The sequence below is a fragment of the Cetorhinus maximus genome, unplaced genomic scaffold (assembly GCF_964194155.1).
Source record: "Cetorhinus maximus unplaced genomic scaffold, sCetMax3.hap1.1 HAP1_SCAFFOLD_490, whole genome shotgun sequence".
In the NCBI taxonomy this organism is placed as follows: domain Eukaryota; kingdom Metazoa; phylum Chordata; class Chondrichthyes; order Lamniformes; family Cetorhinidae; genus Cetorhinus; species Cetorhinus maximus.
This window is the reverse complement of record NW_027596432.1, coordinates 8,814-24,614: the sequence shown is the minus strand read 5'-3', so window position 1 is coordinate 24,614 and position 15,801 is coordinate 8,814. Positions and strand designations below refer to the sequence as shown.

Here is a 15,801-nt window from a genome sequence, read left to right as displayed (position 1 = left end):
GAATGATTAGGCTTCAGAGCTGAAGAATGTTGTAACCATGGACAGGGAGTCTCTGAAGTGGAGGCAAGTGATGAGTGAAGCCAAGAAAGAGGGGACATGAATGTAGTCCAGTTAGAAAAGTAGATACAAAGCGGGTAAGGACAATCAGGCACTAGAAATCTGTCCCCGACTGGTCTAAGTTGCCCCCTGGAGTGAGATTGCCAGTTTAGTGCCAATTTGGTTCAGGGGTTCAAGCCAGGAAGAGCCTCTCTCTCCTGGAATAAAGGAATCCGGGGTGGAGGAGGGGGATATGCAAATGAATGTTGGTGTTGAGAGCTGAGTTTCAGCTGATGGCGAGTCACTCCCAACTCTCAATTTCAAATTCCTGAAAATCATTTGAAAAATTATACTAAACCATTTGCTCCTTTCATTGGTGAACACCAATCAGTTTCTTAATAAACTCAATCTTTTTTTGTTCATGTGGGAACATTTGAAGCATGCTGACTGGTGCGTGTGTGATTCAGAGATACTCAATTAAAAGGGGCAGAAACTCACTCAGTTCATTGTTTCTATGGTGGGTGGAGCCGACATCAAGTGAAATGACTTTGAGACCAGGGATAAAAAGACAACAAAGGTGAGCTGGGTTTGCTCGATCACTTGTACTGGTTCAGCTGATTTCACCCGAACTGCACTGATCAAACCAGTAAAAAGTCTCGCCCCTTATATTTAACATTGTGGCTCCTTTTGCACATTGTCTTTACATATCATCCATTGTTTTATAAATAAATGAGTCCTTTCTATTATAGTAGAAAAACATTGCATTAGAATGAAACAATACGTACAATTAAAGCACGACTTAGAATTGCTCTAAATCCAATAAGAAAATCTTCTGTTTGCCAAAATCCGATCCCTGACCTGAAAACAAAGTCCCATCCCAGAAAAACTCATCAACAACAATTTATATATTCATATAGAACATTTAATGCCATTGACCGATCAAAGCTCTTCACAGGAACATTATAAAACAAAGGACACTGACTCACATAAGGAGATATTACACCAGATGATCCAAAGCTTGGTCATATAGATGGATTTGAAGGTAGACATTCAGTACTCAGCAAAGGGTTCAGTTTCAAACCCTTATGCCCTCAACCCAATGAATTTCGGGCTCGGCACAATGCTGAACTCTTCTTCCGCTGCCTTTGTCTCCGTGCTCACTTCTTTGGGCTGGAGTCCTCTCCCTGTTCAACGGATCCTTTCACCTGCACAAGCATTCTCCCTCCACCTGGACCCCTCCCCCTGGCCTCTTACCTGCCCTTGATCTTTCCATTGAGAACTGTCAGCGTCACATCGGCCGTCTCAATTTCTCTGCTCCTCTCACCCACTCTCACCTGTCTCCTTCTAAACTTGCCGCACTCCATTCTCTCAGGGCCAACCCTGACTTTGTTATCAAACCTGCTGACAAGGGTGGTGCTGTTGTTGTCTGGCGTACTGACCTCTACCTCGCAGAGACTGAGCGCCAACTCTCAGACACTTCCTCCTACCTCCCCCTGGACCATGACCCCAACACCAAACATCAAGCCATTGTTTCCAGGACCGTCACTGCCTCATCTCCTCTGGAGACCTTCCCTTCACAGATTCCAACCTCATAGTCTCCCAAACTCAGCCAGCCCACTTCTACCTCCTTCCCAAAATCCACAAACAGGACTGTCCCAATAAACCGATTGTGTCAGCCTGTTCCTGCCCCACGGACTCATTTCTTCCTATCTTGACTCCGTTCTCTCTCCCCTTGTCCACTCTCTTCCCACCTACACCCGCGATTCCTCTGATGCCCTACATCATATCAACAATTTCCAGCTCCCTGGCCCTATGCGCCTCCTCTTCACCATGGACGTCCAATCCCTCTACACCTCCATCCCCCACCGGGATGGTCTGAGGGCTCTCCGCTTCTTCCTTGAACAGAGGCCCGAACAATCCTCATCCACCACCACTCTCCTCCATCTGGCTGAACTCGTTCTCTCAATGAACAATTTCTCCTTAAACTTGTCTCACTCCCTCCAAATAAAAGGTGTGGCTATGGGTACCCGCATGGGCCCCAGTTATGCCTGTCTCTTTATGGGGTATGTGGACATTCCTTGTTCCAGCCCTTCTCAGGCCCCCTCCCACAATTCTTTCTCCGGTACATCGATGACTGTTTCAGTGCCACTTCATACTCTCATATGGACCTGGAAAAATTTATCAATTTTGCTTACAATTTCCACCCCTCCATCATTTTCACATGGTCCATGTCTGACACTTCCATTCCCTTCCTCGACATCTCTGTCTCAATTTCTGGTGATAGACTGTCCACCAATATTCATTTCAAGCCTACCGACTCCCACAGCTACCTCAAATACAGCTCCTCACACCCCGCTTCCTGTAAGGACTCCATCCCATTATCTCAGTTCCTTTGCCTGTGAGGCATCTGTTCCGATGATGCCACTTTCCAAAATAGTGCTTCTGACATGTCTTCCTTCTTCCTTAACCGAGGTTTCCCACCCACGGTGGTTGACAGGGCCCTCAATCATGTCACGCCCATCTCCCACGCATCCATCCTCACACCTTCCTCTCCCTCCCAGAACCATAATAGGGTCCCTCTTCTCCTCACTTTTCACCCCACCAGCCTCCACATTCAAAGGATCATCCTCCGCCATTTCCGCCAACTCCAGCATGATGCCACTACTAAACACATCTTCCCTTCAACCCCCAGTGTTCCACTTGTACTTCCCTCAATTTAGTCTACTGCATTCGCTGCTCCCAATGCGGTCTCCTCTACATTGGAGAGACCAAATGCAGACTGGGTGACCGCTTTGCGGAACACCTTCAGTCTGTCCACAAGCATGACCCAGACCTTCCTGTCACTTGTCATTTCAACACCCCATCCTGCTCTCATGCCCACATGTCCTCCCTTGGCCTGCTGCAATGTTCCAGTGAAACCCAACACAAACTGGAGGAACAGCACCTCATCTTCTGACTAGGCATCTTACAGCCTTCATCCTCACGCCATTTCTGTCCCCTTTTTACAATATTCATTTTTATTTTATCATTCTTTTCCACTTATTTTTGTTATAATTATTATTTTTAAAATTTATGTTCATTTCTATTCATTGCTTTGCCCCCACCTTTTAGCCTATTTTCAATCTTCATCCATCCCTTGTTCATGTTGTTCTTTCCACAGAGCTTACCCTTGTCTAGCTATTATCACACATTCTGCTTAATGTCACCATTAGCACCTCCTTTAGCCAGTACCACCATCATTAACACCCCTTTGATCTGTTATTTTTGAATTCTTTTGCAATCTCTCCTTTGCCTCCACCTATCACTCGAAGGTTTGTGGGGCTGAAGGAGATTACAGAGACATAGGGAGGGGAAAAGTCATGAAGGGATTTGAAAACAAGGATAACAATTTTAAAATCAATATGTTTCTTAATCGGGGGCCTAGCAGAGTAAAAGGTGAACAAACTTGTTGCGAGTGAAGACACAGGCAGCAGAGTTTTGGATAACCTCAAGAACATAAGAACATAAGAACTAGGAACAGGAGTAGGCAATTCAGCCCCTCGAGCCTGCCCTGCCATTCAATACGATCATGGCTGATCTCATTTCGGCCTCAACTCCAATTTCCCACCCTCTCCCCATAGCCTTTCGTTATTAATTAAAAATCTGTCTGTCTCCTCCTTAAATTTATTCAGCGTCCCGGCATCCACTGCACTCTGAGGTAGTGAATTCCACAGATTCACGACCCTTTGAGAAAAGTAATTCCTCCTCATCTCTGATTTAAATCTCCCACCCCTTAGCCTAAAACTATGGCCTCTCATTCTAGAATGTTCCACAAGGGGAAACATCCGCTCCACGTCTAGTTTGTCTCTCCCCTTTAGGATCTTATATACCTCAATTAGATCTCCTCTCATCCTTCTGAACTCTAGCGAGTATAGACCTAAACTGCTCAATCTCTCCTCATAAGACAAGCCCTGCATCTCTGGAATCAATCTAGTGAACCTCCTCTGAACTGCCTCCAATGCAACTATATCCTTCCTCAAGTAAGGGGACCAAAACTGTGCACAGTACTCCAGGTGCGGTCTCACCAATGCTTGTACAGTTGCAACAACACTTCCCTATTTTTCTACTCTATTCCTTTTGCAATAAATGCCAAAATTCCAGTTGCCTTCCTTATTACCTGCTGTACCTGCATATTAGCTTTCAGCACGAGGACACCCAGGTCCCTCTGCACTGAAGCATTCTGAAGTTTCTCTCCACTTAAATAATAAGTCGCCTTTTTATTCTTCTGACCAAAATGGATAATCTCACACTTACCCACATTAAACTCCATCTGTCAAATTTTGGCCCATTCACCTAACCTGTCCATATGCATTTGTAAATTTCTTATTTCTTCATTACAACTTACTTTCCCACCTATTTTGGTGTCACCTGCAAATTTAGCTATCGTACCTTCTATCCCTGAATCCAAGTCATTAATATAGATTGTAAATAGTTGGGGCCCAAGGACCGAACCCTGTGGCACCCCGCTAGTTACAGCTTGCCAGCCAGAAAAAGACCCATTTATCCCAACTCTGCTTTCTGTTGGTTAGCCAATCCTCTATCCAAGCTAATATATTACCCCTAACTCAGTGTGATCTTATCTTGTGTATTAAACTTTTGTGTGGCACCTTATCAAAAGCCTTTTGGAAGTCCAGATATACTACATCTACAGGAATCCCCATTATCCACTTTGCTTGTCACATCTTCAAAGAATTCTAGCAAATTAGTCAAACATGATTTACTTCATAAAACCATGCTGACTCTGATGGATTGCATTTTGACTTTCCAAATGCCCATTACTACTTCCTTAATAATGGATTTCAACAATTTCCCAATGACAGACATTAAATTAACTGGTCTCTAGTTTCCTACCTTCTGCTTCCCTTCCCTTTTTGAATAAGGGCGTTATATTAGCATTTTTCCAATCCAGTGGAATCTTTCCAGAATCCAGGCAATTTTGGAATATTATAGCCAATGCATCCACTATCTCCGCTGCCACTTCCTTTAAGACCCTGGGATGTAGGCCATCAGGTCCTGGGGACTTGTCACCTTTTAACCTCAATAGTTTGCTCAGTACTTTTTCTCTAGTGATGGTGATTGTTCTAAGTTCCTCCTTCTCTATACCCTCTGTATGACCTGTTACTATTGGGGTTCTACTAGTGTCATCCACCGTGAAAACTGAGGCAAAATATTGATTAAGTTTATGGTGGGTAGAATGTGGGAGACCAGCAAGGAGTGGGTTGGAATGTCAAGTCGAGAGGTAATAAGGGCATGAATGAGGGTTTCAGTAGCACATGAGCTAAGACAGGGACAAAGTCAGGTGATGTTACAGTGGAAATAGACGGTTTTAGTGGAGGTGGGGATATGAAGTTGGAAGCTCACCTAGGGGTGGAAAAGCACTTCCTGCTCAACCAAACTCCTCCTGTCTCCAGTTAGTTCAAGGGTTTCCAGAAACCTGGGGATCACAACCAAAGAGCTTTAGTTTTCAATTGTGTTCCTAGTGACAGTGTGAGAGCGAGACACAAACAAGGTCGTGACTCACAACCTCAAAAATGGTCATGTTTCTTCACAATGGCCTGGGATCACGTTTCATGACATTTTAATTTTACCTTCCTCCAACACCCACACCCCCACTCCCTCAGCCCCCACCGCTACCCGCTGAGGCTCTCCCTTCCCAACACAATTTCCCTTAATATCTGACACATTTAGAAATCTATTGTTCAAAATGACGCAGCTTAAGAGGAGCAGCATTTTCACCATTGTTGTATGATCCAGCCCAGAAATAAGGAAAGAGTTTCTCAGTGAATGTGTCAGTGAAAGTGTGGAGGACGGACATATCATCAGCATTGTAAAAGGTCACCTGTCCTCCCTCATAGTCCAGGTAAACTCCGATGGTCCTTGGATTCACATGCTTCAGAGGGAGTGATGGGTTTTCAATAGCTCCATATTCATTCCCATTTCTCAAGCACAAAGCCTAGTAACCATCTTCAGGACTCAGTGTTATCTTACCCTTCCTATTGGCTGACTCTCTGGCCACACCCACATCCCAGTCAGTCTTGTCTCCGACCTCTACCTCCCAGTAATGTTTCCCTGATGTGAATCCCTGTGACCCCAGGACACAAAGACAAACATCAAATCTCTCCGGATTATCAGGATGCATCAGGTTTCTTCTGTTGCTGCTTTTCACACTGGTCAGGTCTTCCGACAGGTTGAGGTGAGGATGAGCCGTGTTTGGGTCCAGGGTCAGCATGGCAGCAACTGGGGGAATAAAAAAGACATAATAATAAAAATCTTAGAGAGGAAAGTGCATAGACACAGGTTAATATTTGATGTCTGTATAACTGGACTTGGCACCCAGTCCATAATTTCTGTATCACTTAATCCTGATGACCGGGTACAGTTAGGTACATTCGCAGACTCCAGTGCGTACAGTGAACAGATATTACAGTCTGGGTACAGTGTACAGTTAGATATATTCCCAGACTCCAGTGTGTCCAGTGAACAGATATTACAGACTGGGTACAGTGTACAGTTAGATATATTCCCAGACTCCAGTGCGTAGTGAACAGATATTACAGACTGGGTACAGTGTACAGTTAGATATATTCCCAGACTCCAGTGCGTAGTGAACAGATATTACAGACTGGGTACAGTGTACAGTTAGATATATTCCCAGACTCCAGTGTGTACAGTGAACAGATATTACAGACTGGGTACAGTGTACAGTTAGATATATTCCCAGACTCCAGTGCGTAGTGAACAGATATTACAGACTTGTAACAGTGTACAGTCAGATGTACTCCCAGCCTCCAGTGTGTACAGTGAGCAGATATTACAGACTGGGTATGGTGTACAGTTAGATATATGCCCAGACTCCAGTTCCCACGTAAAGTCTGATAGTCTGGATGTCAAATGAATGCTGTTCTGACCCCCTCATTCTTGACTCCCTTTTGCTGAGGTCCCACATGAAGTACAGCCCCTTTAGTGTGGTCCTAAATGCTGCTGTCCCAGTGATCTGTACCCAGTAACAGGAAGCACCTTTAGGAGAAGCGGGAAAAGATCAGGAAACTCTACAGAAAGTGGACACAAATCTGTAGAGTTTCTTACCTGGAGAGATGATCTGTTTCATTTTCTTCCACACTGTGTAGAGTAACGGGCCTTGAAATCCTGTATATTTCGATCTTTGAAGCTCCAGTGTTGTCTTCATCTGGATATTAGATTTTCTTGCTGTCTGCTTCACCCCAAACATTCTCAGCATGTCCCACTTCCTCATCTTTAATCCATAGCTATTTAAATGGGATTGATATAATAACTCACTGCTGGATATAAACTGTGTTCACAGTGTACAACCATGTGTGACTTTGGATTAGGTACTCACCTTTCTCTCAATCTTTTCAGCTCCTGCAGGACAGAGAATCAGAGATAATTTAATAAATGTACGGTACTGATTTAACTGCATTTTTTAACAATGTACAATCAGTGATTTTAGGAAAACAGGAATGAGTCTGGGCGGAGTTTTCACTGATGGGTTCCAGTGATGTGATACCACATCAGTCAACCCTGTAAGATTTTAATAACATTAAATTTTGAGGGTTTGGTAGGGTTTGAAACAATATTTATGGATTTTTACCTTAACTACCTTTTAAATAGTCCATTTTGAATCTTTGCCTTCTTAGTGAGGCAACTGAGCAGTTAAAAATAGCCTGAGAACAGGAAAGAAGATGGTTGCTAGAAACTGTCCTTCTTGATAAGCGAAAGGAGCCAAAGAATTTAGGTTGAAGCAATTCTATCTGTCCTACATTCACTATATACATGTCGAAGCCCCTCTGTCAGCTTTAAAGAAATAAGCAAGAGGTTTTGAACTTAATAATTTAAACGGCTTGTTTATCTTGGGGCAGAATTTTCACCTCGTCAGGCGGACGGGCGCCTGACCCGAATAAGTGCAAAATGACGCATGGTGACATCGGGCGAATGTCCCGATGTCAACACGCACTCGCGCAGTATTTCGCTCGGTGGGAGTGTGCAGGAGTCGGAGCTGCGCCTGCCATGAATTAAGGGGCTAGTTAAGGCCCTTGACACCCCAAATGTCGGCGATTTAACGTTGACCATGTGATTTCTCACCTGTCGCAAGTGCAAAACGGGCAGGCCACAATTTGCAAAAGCTCATCCACAGGTTGGATAAGAAGGGTCAGCAGCATTGTCAATGTGAGTAGTGAGGAGCTTGGAGATAGTTTGCTGCTGGTTGCTTATTTGAACTAGACAGCTTCATCTCGGTTCTGTGCATTTCCAGGCTTCATTTCTGGACTCATTGGTATCTTCCAGGTCCCCAGAGGATTCAAACTCTGTGGGTCCTTCCAGGTAGGCGCTACTGTGGCCGTCAAGGTGACTCCAAGATGGTGTGTTGCCTCCCTGGTGCCAGGGTCTGGGATGTCACTGACCGACTATAGGGCATCCTGAAGAAGTAGGGTGATAAGGCAGAGGTCATGGTACATGTTGGTACCAACAACATAGGTAGAAAGAAGAATGAGGTCTTGCATCAAGAATTCAGGGAGTTAGGCAGTAGGCTAAAAAGCAAGACCTCTGGGGTTGTGATCTCTGGATTACTCCCAGTGCCATGTGCTAGCGAGCTCAGAAATAGGAGAATAGCGCAGATGGATACGTGGCTTAAGAGTTGGTGCAGGACGGAGGGTTTTATATTCCTGGATCACTGGGGAAGGTGGGACCTGTACAAGTGGGACGGTCTACATCTGAACCAGAGCGGGACTAACATCCTTGTGGGTGGGTTTGCTAGTGCTGTTGAGAGGAGTTTAAACTAAGGGAGGGGACACAGAATGTTAGCAGAATAGGGACACATCATAATACAGTAAAACAATCAAGTCAGCGGGAGTACAGGTGCATTAAGTTTCAAAGGGCTAAGGCAAGGCTGGATGGTCTCTACTTTAATGCCAGGAGTATTACAGGTAAAACAGATGAGCGAAGGGTGAGGATTGACATGTGGAATTGTGATATCATTGTCAACACTGAGATGTGGTTGAGGGAGGGGCAGGATTGGCAGCTCAACATTCCAGGATATAGAATCTTCAGGCGAGACAGGGGAGAGAGTAAAAGAGAGGAGGCGTTGCATTGTTAGTTAAGGAGTCAGTTACTGCAGTAAGGAGAGATGATATCTTGGAGGGGGCATCAAATGAAGCTTTGTGGGTAGAGCTTAGGAATAAAAAAAGGGGCAGCCACATTGTTAGGTGTTTATTATAGACCCCCGGATAGTCAGCGGGAAACTGAGGAGCAAAAAAGTGCACAATTTGCGGAGGTGTGTAAAAACAATACCAATGGGGTAATTATATTAGGTGATTTCAACTTTCCCAACAGTAATTAGGATAGACATAATGTTAAGGGCTTGGATGGAGTGGATTTCTTAAAATGTGTACAGGAGAATTTTTTCGGTCAATATGTTGAGGGTCCAACAAGGGACGGCGCAGTGCTGGACCTAATTCTGGGGAATGAAGCTGGACAGGTGGCTGAGGTGGTGGTGGGGGAGCATTTTAGTGATAGTGACCACAATATGGTACAATTTAAGCTTGTTATGAACAAAGAAATAGACAAGTTGCAAAAAATGTTTTGGATTGGGGGAGTGCAGATTTTTGTAAAGTAAGGCAGAATCTGCCAAGGTAGACTGGGAACAGTTACTTGTGGGGAAATCTACAGAGGAGCAGTGGGGGGTGTTCAAAAAGGAAATAGGGAGGGTACAGGCTCAACATGTTCCCTCTAGGGTGATAGGAAGGAGTAACAAGCCCAGAGAACCATGGATGACCAGAGAATTCAGGATACGATGAGAAGGAAAAGAGAGGTTTTTAGTAGGTACAAGGGGAGCAAATTAGCGGAGGCATTAGTGGAGTACAGAAAGTGCAGGGTGGAGCTTAAGAAAGCAATTAGGAGAGCAAAGAGGGGATATGAGAAAGCTCTGGTTGGTAAAAGTAGGGAAAATCCCAAAATATTCTATAAGTGTATCAATGGGAAGAGGATAACCAGGGAAAGATTAGGGCCCATAAGGGACCAAGGGGGCAATGTATGGGTTGAGCCAGAGGACATTGCTAGAGTGTTGAACGAATACTTCACATCCGTCTTCACCCAAGAGAATGAAGATGAAAGTATCAAACTCGGGGAAAGAGACTGCGAGGTTCTTAATCAAATTGATATAGGGATTGACAAGGTATTGGAGATGTTGGCAGGCTTAAAAGTGGACAAATATCCAGGTCTGGATGATTTGTGTCCCAGCCTGCTGATGGAGGCAAGGGAGGAGATCGCAGGGGCTCTGACCCAAATTTTTAATTCCTCTCTGGCCACGGTGGGGGGGGTGGTGGTGGTGGTGGGAGGATAATGTGGTTCTGCTATTTAAGAAGGGTTGTAGAGAGAAGCCAGGGACCTACAGACCAGTGAGTCTCACGTCAGTGGTAGGGAAACTATTGGAGAAAATTCTGAAGGAGAGAATCTATCTCCACGTGAAGAGGCAAGGTTTGATCAGGGATAGTCAGCATGGCTTTGTCAGAGGGAGGTCATGCCTAACAAATTTGATTGAATTTTTTGAGGAGGTGACCAGGTGTGTAGAAGAGGGTAATGCAGTTGATGTAGTTTATATGGATTTCAGCAAAGCCTTTGGCAAAGTCCCACATGGGAGACTTATAAAGAAGGTGAATGCACATGGGATACAGGGTAATTTGATGAGGTGGATTCAAAATTGGTTTAGTTGTAGGGAGCAAAGGGTGATGACAGAAGGATGCTTTGGTGACTGAAAGCCAGTGTCCAGTGGCGTACCACAGGGATCTGTGCTGGGTCCCCTATTATTCGTCATTTATATAAACGACATAGATGACTATGTGGTGGGGGAGATTAGTAGGTTTGAGGATGACACAAAGATTGGCCAGGTGGTTAACAGTGAGCTTGAGTGTCTTGGGCTTCAGGAAGATATAGACCGGGTGGTCAAATGGGCAGATAAGTGGCAGATGGAATTTAACCCTGAAAAGTGTGAGGTGATTCATTTTGGAAGGAGTAATTTGACAAGGAAGTATTCAATGAACGGCATGACACTAGGAAGTTCTGAGGAACAAAGGGACCTTGGCGCATGTGTCCATAGATCTCTGAAGGCAGAGGGGCATGTTAGTGGGTTGGTGAAAAAGGCATATGAGACACTTGCCTTTATCAATCAAGGCACAGATCACAAAAGTAGGGAGGTCATGTTGGAGTTGTATAGAACCTTGGTGAGGCCACAGCTGGAGTACTGTGTGCAGTTCTGGTTGCCACATTATAGGAAGGATGTGATTGCACTGGAGGGGGTGCAGAGGAGATTCACCAGGATGTTGCCTGGGATGAAACACTTAAGCTATGAAGAGAGGTTGGATAGACTTGGGTTGTTTTCGTTGCAGCAGAGAAGACTGAGGGACTACCTGATCGAGCTGTACAAGATTATGAAAGGCATGAACAGGGTAGATAGGGAGCAGTTGTTCTCCTCAGTTGAAGGGTCAGTCACGAGGGGACATAAGTTCAAGGTGAGGGGCAGGAGGTTTAGGGGGATGTGAGGAAAAACTTTTTTACCCAGAGGGTGGTGATGGTCTGGAATGCACTGCCTGGGAGGGTGGTGGAGGCAGGTTACCTCACATCCTTTAAAAAGTACCTGGATGAGCACTTGGCACATCATAACATTCAAGGCTATGGGCCAAGTGCTGGTAAATGGGATTAGGTAGGTAGGTCAGGTGTTTCTTATGTGTTGGTGCAGACTCGTTGGGCTGAAGGGCCTCTTCTGCACTGTGTGATTCTGTGATTCTGTAACAGACAGCCTTCCCTTACCCTGGGAATGGGAATTGTGGTCTCCGCTGGTGGCACCTCCTCTAAGGAGGAAGCGAGGGGCAGTAGGGAGAGGAGGCCAGGTGTCCAAATACATCTTCCAGGAGGGGGACCTGTGGGAGGAGAGGCGCAGGTAGTCCAAGGCGGAAGGGGCCACAGAAGATGCCACTACCCTGCTGCAGGGTTTACAGGTGGTGATGCAGCTACCTCAATATGTCCAAGCTGCAATGCCGAAGGAGGCTCCGCCTCTCCAGGGAGACCATGACCTCCATTTGTTAGATGATCGGGCCTGAGATCAACTCCAACTGTGTGAGTGGACACCCCATGTCAGTGGCTCTGAACTTCAATGCCTCCAGCTCTTTCCAGGGCTCAGTGGGGGATCTGTGTGGAGTCTCCCAATCAGCTGTCCACAGTTACGTCAAAGACAACTTTGACAGCTCACTGACCAGTTCATTTTATTTCTGGCCCCTATTTCCCCTTAAGCATATATCACTGACACACTGGCAGCAGTGTGTACCATCTACAAGATGCACTGCAGCAAATCATCAAGGCTCCTTCGACAGCACATTTCAAACCAGTGAACTGTAGCACCAGAAGGACAAGGGCAGCAGATACATGGGAACATCAGCCCCTGCAAGTTTCCCTCCAAGCCATACACCATCCTGTTGCAACTATACTATGATCCCTTTACTGTCGCTGGGTCAAAATCCTGGAATTCCCTTCCTAACAGCACTGTGGGTCTTCCTACACCATTTGAACAGCAACAGTTCGAGAGGGTGGCTCACCATCATCTTCTCAAGGGTAGTAGAGATGGACAATAGTCCAGCCAGCAATGCTCATATTGAATGAAGGAATAAAATCAAGATAACTGGGGCTCTTTTCTCCTGCAAATAGCCATTCTTAAGATGGGGAGAATAATGTGCACAGTATTCAAATTGCAATCCAACCATGTTCAATAAAGGTTTAAAACTTCTCAGATTGTAGATTTTTTCTTCTGTTCAAGGTGGAAGTAAATGTATAAAATGATCACCACTTTCCCCATCCATGTATGTGTGTGTGTCTGTGTATGTATGTGTGTCTGTGTGTGTGTTTGTTTTTTTGTCTGTGTATGTATGTGTCTGTGTGTGTGTTTCTCTGTGTGTTTGTGTGTGTCTGTGTGACACAACACTAACAGCTTGGGGACAGGGTTATAAAGGGTCACCTTGAGAAAAGAGATACTGTCTTGCTGTTCGATGTCTACACAAAGGTTCAATATCTTCTCCTCAAGTGACGTCAGCTCCTCTTCAATTCTTTTCAGGTTCTCCTCCATTGGTCGCAGATCTTCCTCCTTTTGTCTCCTCAGCTCTTCGATTAAATCTTTCTCTTTCTCTTCAAGATATTGATGGATTTTAGCAAACTGTGCAGAGATGTCTTGCTCCAGAGATCCAGTCAATTCCTAAGATAGTGAGAGAGATCATTTAAACAGTGGATTGTTAAAGGATCGCAGTGTTTAAAGGGAACTGAAGTAATACTCACATCCAGTTCGGAAATCTTCCTCTCCTGCTGCTGTTTTAATTCACTGATATCTTTCTTTTCATTCTCCATGGAATCCAAGGATGATTTAAGCTGGTCCTAAAAATGGAATCAGACCTCACCATGATCCATTGTAATGTTTGCTGTTATATCACACACTGTGGGGACTGGTGTTCAAAGAATGTTACATGTGGCACTAGTGTGTACCCTTTATAAAAGGCAGAGTGAAAAATATTCAATTGGCAGGTACAGCTTCAAACCAACAAAGGTTGATGGGATAGAAAATAGATGATTGGGCTATGTTACTGGACTCGTAATCCAGAGGTCTGGACCAAACAGGCAGAGCCATGAGTTCAAATCCCATCACAGGGGTATGAATATTATTTTGTGTCATTTGAGATTCTCAGTAGAAAATTAAAAGTTTATTTGACTCGTCCCACTTTAAAAATCAATGATGTCTAGCTGGCATTGAGGGAACCTTGGTGTGATGGTGCGATAAATAAGTAATGCTGAATGCAAAAGCGAAAGTCAAAAGTTTCTCCTGCTTTCTGACCAAGGCCCATGAGCTGGAGCAGCTCAGATGCAGTAATGGGACTGTTGAGTATATAAAATTAGAACATTTTTACAATGCACTTCAAAAGACATTTTTACACATATACACCATGATATGCTGTTCTTTAATTAGTCATCTTTAATGATTATATACTGAATGTTTCATTGCTGTTTTGTTATTGCTGGCGCCTGAGTTAATGTTTGAAGTGTTAAAATTGGGTCAGATCGGAAGCTCGTTCGGGAGGCACTGCTGGAACAGATTAGTTCCCAAACTGGTAACAAATTCTCTCTCAGATTCCTCACTGCCGAAATCTCAGTATTGAGCTGAAAGGAATCAACAAGAGAACTGAGCACATTTGTCCATTAACTTCAAACAGCCCTAGTTACAGCCCAATCGGCTAACTCACTGGCTCCCCTTACCTTGTACGTTCGAACTGCCTTCTGTATCGGCAGGAACCTGTGGTCTGAATGTGCGGGAGAATCGACACATTCGGCACAGATCAGAATCTCCTCCTCCTCACAGAACAGCATCAGCTTCTCCCCGTGTTTCTCACAGTGACACTGCTCCCTCTCTGTATCCTCACTCAGCCCCTCCTCGTGTTCCTCACAGGGAGACAGACCCTCCTCCACCTTCAGCTGTCGAGTTTTCTCACAGAGATTGGCCAACACCCTGTTGCTGGTGAAACTTCCCTGGGGTAGAACCACTCGGCATTCCGGGCAGGACACAGCCTGACGCTGCTTTCCCCAACACTTCTGGATACAGGATTTACAGAAGTTGTGATCACAGTCCAACCGCACCGGCTCCACAAACAGAGACAGGCAGATGGAGCAGGTTAAATCCTCGGCCAGGGTTAAGATGTGTTTACTGGCAGCCATCTCCGTCACTGTTCCTTCTCCTGTTATTCACTTTACTTTCAGTTTCATTTCTCCCAGATGAAATTCACTTCACACTCAGTCCTCTTGGAGTATTTTTAGCAATGTTTCTTTAAACAGAAAACATGCAAAACACAACGGGACCGAAATTCTTGAAATTGGGGGTCGTAGATTGAAGATGAAAACCTGACCTAATCTATGTGAAAGAGACACAGAACAAATCGCACTGATAACCCCTCATTGCTGACTGCAGATAGTCATAGAGTCAGAGATCTGCAGCACAGAAAAAAGGCCTTTCGGCCCATCAAGTCTGCTCCAATCAAACAAGTTCCAAACTATTCTAATCCCATTTTCCAGCACTAGGCCCATAGCCTTGTATGCCATGGTATCGCAAGTGCACACCCAAATACTTATTAAATGTTATGAGGGTATCTGCCTCTACCACCCTTTCAGGCAGTGAGTTCCAGATTCCCACCACCCTCTGGGTGAAAACATTCTTCCTCACATCCCCTCTAAACCTCCTGCCTTTTACCTTAAACCTATGCCCCTGGTTATTGATCCCCCCACCAAGGGGAAAAGTTCCTTCCTGTCGACCCTATCTATGCCCCTCATAATTTTATACTCCTCAATCATGTCCCCCCTCAATCTCCTCTGCTCCAATGAAAATAACCCCTGTCTAAACAATCTCTCCTCATAACTAAAACTCTCCAGCCCAGGCAACATCCTGGTAAATCTCCTCTGCACTCTCTCCAGTGCAATCACATCCTTCCTATAATGCAGATTCCAGAACAGCACACAATACTCTAGCTGTGGCCTAACCAGCGTTTTATACAGTTCCAGCATAACCTCCCTGCTCTTATATTCTATGCCTCATCTAATAAAGGCAAGTATCCCATCTGCATGCTTAACCACATTATCTACCTGTCCTGCTACCTTAAGGCACTGGTGGACATGCACACCAAGGTCCCGCTGATC

The 15,801-nt window shown here is 45.0% G+C and overlaps 1 protein-coding gene across 1 annotated transcript; it reads right to left on the bottom strand.

Annotated features, from left to right (window-relative positions):
- Window positions 1–5,992: 5,992 nt before the first annotated feature.
- Window positions 5,993–14,879, bottom strand: LOC144673849 (zinc-binding protein A33-like). The gene is made up of 6 exons (XM_078535490.1): window positions 14,374–14,879; window positions 13,405–13,500; window positions 13,091–13,324; window positions 7,433–7,455; window positions 7,162–7,340; window positions 5,993–6,312 (listed from the first exon to the last, which is right to left on the bottom strand). Exons 1-6 carry the CDS (start codon window positions 14,827–14,829, stop codon window positions 6,029–6,031), a joined length of 1,272 nt encoding a protein of 423 aa, XP_078391616.1. The 5' UTR covers window positions 14,830–14,879; the 3' UTR covers window positions 5,993–6,028.
- Between the last annotated feature and the right edge of the window lie 922 nt (window positions 14,880–15,801).